Here is a 6,731-nt window from a genome sequence, read left to right on the forward strand (position 1 = left end):
AAGACAGTAGAGACCCCCTAACCTCTGCAGGAGTATACCGTATACCCTGCAGCTGTGGACAAGTTTACATCGGGACCACAAAGCGTAGCATCCAGACAAGAATAAAAGAACATGAAAGACACTGCAGACTTGGACAACCTGAAAAATCAGCAGTGGCTGAACATAGCCTAACTCAAACAGGGCACAGTATCTTATTCCAGGACACCGAAATACTGGACAAAACTTCCAACTACTTTGTCAGACTGCACAGGGAAGCCATTGACATTCACAAACATAAGCAAAACATCAACAGGAAAGAAGAAACCTTAAGAATGAACCGAGCATGGTTGCCAGTTCTGAAAAACACCAGGCTAACAAAACATTCTATCCCTGACAATAGCCCTGCAGAGAAGATTAGCACATCAAGTACCAATCCATATGCAAAAGAACCTCCTCAGGATACAGTGAAGCCTCCCGCCATTAGCATTCCACACCCTGGGAAACTCTTACAGGATGACTCAGCTCAACCCCACCCCTCCTGAGTAGATACAAATGACCCACATCTTTTCCACACTGTGACACTGAGAGATCTCTGTCTTTTGGTGCTACACCTCTGAAGATGCCAGCCACAGCTGCTGGCGAAACGTCAGGAACTACAATGCCAAGACCACGGCAATACAGCCCGGAAAACCCACAACAACCATCGTTCTCCGGCCGTGAAAGCCTTCGACAATTCATGGAGGAGCTTATCCGTGTGTCTGTCTTTGAATAAAGCTGCTTGTGTTACCCAAAAAGGATGCTTCTAGTCTGCAAAGAATAGTTCCTGTGCCTTTAAAAAACAGGTCTTGCAATTTCCTGTGAGTGACAGAAGAAAGGTATGCCATGTACTATGGTCTCCCCCACTGGAGATAGGGTTGTAGTGATGGAGAAAGCTTCACCTGCTGAATTTCTGGCTGTCATACAGCTCTTCAAGGCTTAGAAGCTTAGACAAAAGGGAAAGAAAGCACTGCCTACATATTCAACACACGTTTGCAGAAGTTATTTCCTGCCACTTCTCCTTATCTTTCTTGATTCTGCATAAACGCATTGATGTGGTATCACAGTTCTACCAGACCTCATGTAACAGTGGCTGCAAAGTTTGTCATCTTGCTTCAAGGTAAGTCCATCCAGGCTGTGTGGGTGGGGGTTGCCCACTTGATCTCCTAACAGAAGTCCTGACTGCTGAGTCCATGCTCCAAATGCAGCTGCTAAAAGCACAGAAGTGCAAAGGGGGGCAACATTACAAGGATAGGGGAGGGCATGAAGGAAAGGGGGCAAGGGATGCAATAAGAGAGAGCCAGTTTGGTGTAGTGTTTAAGAGCAGCAGGACGCTAATCTGGAGAACCGGGTTTGTTTCCCCACACCTCTCCTTGAAGCCTTGGGTCAGTCACAGCTCTCTCAGAGCTCTCTCATCCCCACCCATCTCACAGGGTAATTGTCATGAGGATAATAATAACACACTTTGAAAACTGCTGTGAGTGGGTGAAAACTGCTGTGAGTGGGTGTTAAGTTGTCCTAAAGGATGGTATATAAATCAAATGTTGTTGTTGTTGTTGTTGTTGTTGTGATAAGAAGAAAAGCTCAGTTAAAAAAAGGGCTTGAGATGCAAACGTTGCCAAACAATTACGTAAACCAGCTTGTCACTCTGCTCCAATGCCCTTTAATAGCTGCGTGCTCTGCAGAAATCAGCAGGGGAAGGGTTTCACGGCACAGGGATCAGCATTATCATTGGATCTCTGCAAATCGAGCTTTTTATAAAAGGCACGGGAGCAGGACCTGGTAAAAATATCAGCTGCCTTAGAAAATGCATTCACAGTGTGCCCTGGTATTCTTGTGTTCTCGCTGGGGGGGCTCCTTTGCTAGTTTTTAAATTTTTACTTGTTTATTTAGCTCATTCATAATTAACCCGCCTTTCTCACTGAGACCAAGGACGGATTATGGAATGGAAAAAAAATGTAATAATACAGTATAGGAGGTCAAATGAATAATGCAATAGGGCTAGGGGTGAAAAACTAGATGATGTGGCCAATGCAATAGGGATTAGGAATGCAAAATCAAACTGTGAACTGCCCAGGCCAGCATAACACGAAGAGCAGAATGGGAGGTTTCAAAGGTTTAAGGCATTGCAGTGTCCACAACTTGCCCCCATACTCAGGGCCAAGCTACACATGACGAATGACACTTGAACAGCAAGTGTATTTCTCCCTGTTCACTTGCCCTCCACTCAATCCACTTGCCGTTCAAGTGTCATTCGTCATGTGTAGCTTGGCCCTCAGACACCCTTCCGAACGAGTTTACTGATGTCCCTCCATTCTTAGGAGTTCCCTCACTTGGCTAAGCTTTATTCCCTTTCTCCAATGATCTCTCAACCAATGTCTCTCGTTCCCAATCAAGAACGCAGGAAAGTGGTTTTGCATGGAGTAGGGGACGCCATCGCTCTCTGAGCAAATCTTCAAGGAGATGGTCGATAATAATTGAAAATTTGGTTCTTACAAATTATATAGATAACCAGGGCTTTTTTTCTGGGAAAAGAGGTGGTGGAACTCAGGACCGCATAATGACGTCACATTGGGTCAGCTGGAACAAGGGGGGAATTTTTTAAAGTTTAAATCACCCTCGGCGAAAATGGTCACATGGCTGGTGGCCCCACCCCCTGATCTCCAGACAGAGGGGAGTTTAGATTGCCCTCCGCGCCAGCCCTGTCTGGAGATCAGGGGGGTGGGCCCACCGGCCATGTGACCATTTTCAAGCGGTGCCGGAACTTCATTCCACCACGTTCCTGCTGAAAAAAAGCCCTGTAGATAACAGAAATGATCACACAACAACAAATGTGATCCTGTCTCACAAATTTTAAAAAGTCCCACCCTTGTGATATTGTAGAACAGCTTCTGTGGTAAATTGTAATAATCTTTAACATTGTAGCAAGACGAGCATTTAGACGTAAACCCGTTTCGTAATCAACCTTCCTCAGAAATTATTCTTAGAAGATCTTCCTCAGAAGCTTTCTCCCTCTTGTTTATCACGCAATATTTGCATAGGAAGCAAGCCAGTCCAATAGTCTTTCCCTAAACAGATACACAGCCTACTACTCTAATACTACTTGGCAAGACCCTCTCTTAGGGCCAAGCTACAAGTGACGAATGACACTTGAACAGCAAGTGTATTTCTCCTTGTTCACTTGCCCTCCACTCAATCCACTTGCCGTTCAAGTGTCATTCGTCACTTGTAGCTTGTAGCTTGGCCCTTAGAGTATTAAACACTGCCTGAGAGTGTTGTAAACAAGAGGGAGATAACTTCTGAGGAAGATTATTACAACTTATCGCAGAAGTTATTCGACAATATCACAAGGATAGGACTTTTTAAAATTTGTAATTACAGGATCACATTTATTGTTGTGATAATTTCTGTTATCTATGTAATTTGTAAGGATTGCACGCATTTTTAATTACTATAAAACCCAGTAGCCAGAGATTGATTTTAGGTTTCTTACACTGCGATCCCAGTTTGTTTTTCTCCTCATTTCCAATCATTTCTACACCAGCCCCATTCCTGTGGGGCCTCCTCACCCATCCACACTGCAGCTAGGGCCTCTGCCACAAATCCTTTTTGCTTCCCAGTTCCATAGTCTTGTATGACCAAGGCTTCGGTCACCTGGAAATCCATTTCGTTTTGGTTCAGTTTAGGGTTGCCAGCTCCAAGCTGGGAAATTCCTGGAGATCTGGGGGGTGAAAACTGGAGAAAGTGGTGTTTGGGGAGGGAAAGGACCTTGGCATGGCATAATTCCATAGAGTCCACCCCCCAAAGTAGCCATTTTCTCCAGGTGAATTGATCTCTGTGGCCTGGAGACCAGTTGTAATTCCAGGAGATCTCCAGCCACTACCTGGAGGCTGGCAACCCTAGTTCAGTTTCTAGGTGGATCCATGATATCTCTGTTCATTAGATTCTGCCTCTTTTGTGAGCAAGCTCGCTCTATCCAGTTCGATTGCGTTGTACCGGAACTGGATCCCAAACCCATTCATTATCTTGCCTTCTCTTGCACTTAGCTCTATTACCCATTCGATACAATTCATAAACATGCAGGATCACAGCAAGGTTGTGTTGAGTTAAAATGTGCTTGTATTTTAGTGTTTCCCCCAAAAATGGTTAAGAGCAACTTACACAGCAATCCAGAAAAAAACTTGCAAGGATTTGTATGAATACTGTGCAGGGTAGATGACTTCCATCTGAGGCCTGGAAATTTCCCAGAATTTCTCCAGACTACAGAGATCAGTTTTCTGGGATAAAATGCTTTGGATGGTGGACATCATGGCATTATACCTCACTGAAGTCCCTCCCCTCTCCAAACCCTGCCCTCCCCAGTTCCACTTCCAAATCTCCAGGAATTTCCCAACTTGGAGTTGTCTGATCTCTGTTGTATGGATATCAGTTGTAATTCTGGGAGAATTTCCGGTCCCCACCTGAAGAATGGCAATCCTGTTCTTCCACCAATTCAGCCTCTTTTCAATCTTTCTCCAGGGCCTCATGGAAACAGGCAATGGGACTGTCCTTTTGGAGAATATTTCAACCCCAAGAGTGCCTGACAGCTATTCGCAAGACAAAATGACTTTTTTGAGCCTGGCACTTGGCATTTTTACCTTGGTGTCCTTACTGGTGGGGACCGTTTCCAACAGCCTCTTCCTTTGGGTGCTGGGAGTGAAGATGAAGAGGACGGTGAACACGCTCTGGTTCTCACATCTGATTCTCACCTACTTACTTTTCTGCGTCTCCCTGCCTTTCTTTGGTGTCTACAGCATCCTTGGTTTCCACTGGGTCTTTGGGATAGTGGTTTGCAAGCTTATTGTTTCCTTATTTTCACTGACAATGTTCACCACGGTCTTCCTCCTCACCATCATCAGCCTCGACCGCTATCTGCTCATCTGCCGCCCTGTCTGGTCCCAGCACAATCGCACAATTCCACAGGCACGGAGACTGGTCACGGGAGTATGGCTGTCTTCCTTTACTCTCAGCGCTCCTTACCTTGTTTTCCAGGAGACACGAGAAGAGAAGGGCAGGATCAAGTGTTCCAGCAATTTCGCTTTCTCCAGTGACTGGGATGGGCCTGAGACACAGGCCTTGAGGGTGCGTGTTCACTTAGCTCTTTTTGTGGTCCGCTTCCTGCTGGCCTTCTTGTTTCCCTTCCTGATCATCGTGAGTTGCCACTGTAGGATGGGCTGGGAAATGAAGAAGAAAAAGTTGGTTAGGAACAGAAAGCCTTTCAGAGTCCTGGTGGCCGCCGTGGCCTCGTTCTTCATCTGCTGGCTTCCTTACCATCTCTATCACGGATCACCAACACACTGGGAATCGTTTACAGCAATACGATGGGGGTTTCGGGTGACGATGTTCATTGGAGAGTGTTTCAATTTCTGTTTCACGCCCATTCTCTATCTGTTTGTCGGGGAGAAATTCCAGCAGGTCTTCAAGACATCCATCCTCGCTTTGCTTAGGAGAGGCTTTACGGATATTCCCATCATACCCACGGACGATACCAATGCTGACAAGGAGGGCCATCAAACCAGTAGCATCAGCAGCTCGGAGCTGAAGATTGCTAGTGGAAACAATCAGCCATCACCCTGAAAAAAGCGACCTTAAGTCATACAAAGAGAGAATGGGGTCTTTTACCCCTTGCTGAACTAAGTAATTAAAAGGTTCTTCCCATGAACATATAAGGGGCTTTATGGGTGAATATTCGTATCCCGCTATATTAAGTGTAATCTCCATGAAAAAGAATCCAGTTTGAATGTGGTCATTTCACCAGCCAGCCATTTTAGGTATGGATATTATATGCCCCAGGATGGGCATATAATATCCTGATTACATTACAAAGCTCTGCCTTGGCATAGCATATGGAAATTTCTGGACTATTTGTAGTTTGATCGCAGTGTTTTTTCTGTCTTGGGGATCTGCCACATTTTCATTGGACAATTGCTTATAGATGAGGTTTTGGTGTCATTTTACCCTTTTCTTTGCATAAATCCGAAGTTTTGATATCCTGTTTCTATTATTATGTGGCATGACGGATTCATTCCAGCGGTCTGATTTGAGGGGCCATATTTCCATTTGTGTTTGCAGTCTATCTACTGTTGGTTCATCGTTGTTGACTATTGCATGCTTCAGTGTCATTCTACCTCTTGCATGGGGATATATAAACGTTGAAAATAGATAACGCTGTGGGAACGTTCTGCTACTTCCTTAAAATTTTTAGAACTTACCACCAGTACCATATGTTCTGCACTTCTGCACGTACGCACATATACAAACATGACACTCATGAGTTTGCAAAGTCATATTTACAGGGGTACACTTGGCCACAACCTGAGATTGGTTTCAGGTCCCTGATAATAAAATATTGGTGACGCTTAGCATTTAGGTGGCCATCCTGCACATTTGTCCCAAGTGTGTGTAAATTTTTAAAATAAAAAATAAGAAAAGGAATTTGGTTCCGATTTCCATCAGTTTCAATAGTACCCTTCCTAATTTGCAGTTCACGTTAGTAACGGAGCTTCAGTCATTGTTAGGGTTGCCAACTTCTGGGTGTGGTACGGAGAGGTCCTGGAATTACAACTGATCTCCAGATGACAGAGGTTAGTACCCCTGGAAAAAATGGCTGCTTTAGAGGATGCACTTTATGGCATTCTGTCCTGCTGACCTCCCCTCCCTCAAACTTCATTCTCCGA

General features: G+C 44.9%; 1 protein-coding gene across 1 annotated transcript; it reads left to right on the forward strand.

Moving 5' to 3' along the window:
* The first annotated feature begins 4,482 nt into the window (after positions 1–4,482).
* LOC129342961 (probable G-protein coupled receptor 33) lies at positions 4,483–5,631 on the forward strand. Its single transcript, XM_054998916.1, has one exon. It carries the CDS (start codon positions 4,483–4,485, stop codon positions 5,629–5,631), a length of 1,149 nt encoding a protein of 382 aa, XP_054854891.1.
* The last annotated feature ends 1,100 nt before the right edge of the window (positions 5,632–6,731 follow it).

This window comes from Eublepharis macularius, chromosome 15 (assembly GCF_028583425.1).
Source record: "Eublepharis macularius isolate TG4126 chromosome 15, MPM_Emac_v1.0, whole genome shotgun sequence".
In the NCBI taxonomy this organism is placed as follows: domain Eukaryota; kingdom Metazoa; phylum Chordata; class Lepidosauria; order Squamata; family Eublepharidae; genus Eublepharis; species Eublepharis macularius.

Bases quoted from the DNA above. Each gene is read 5' to 3' on its own strand.
- LOC129342961 (XM_054998916.1), top strand. From the start codon at position 4,483: ATGGCAATCCTGTTCTTCCACCAATTCAGCCTCTTTTCAATCTTTCTC.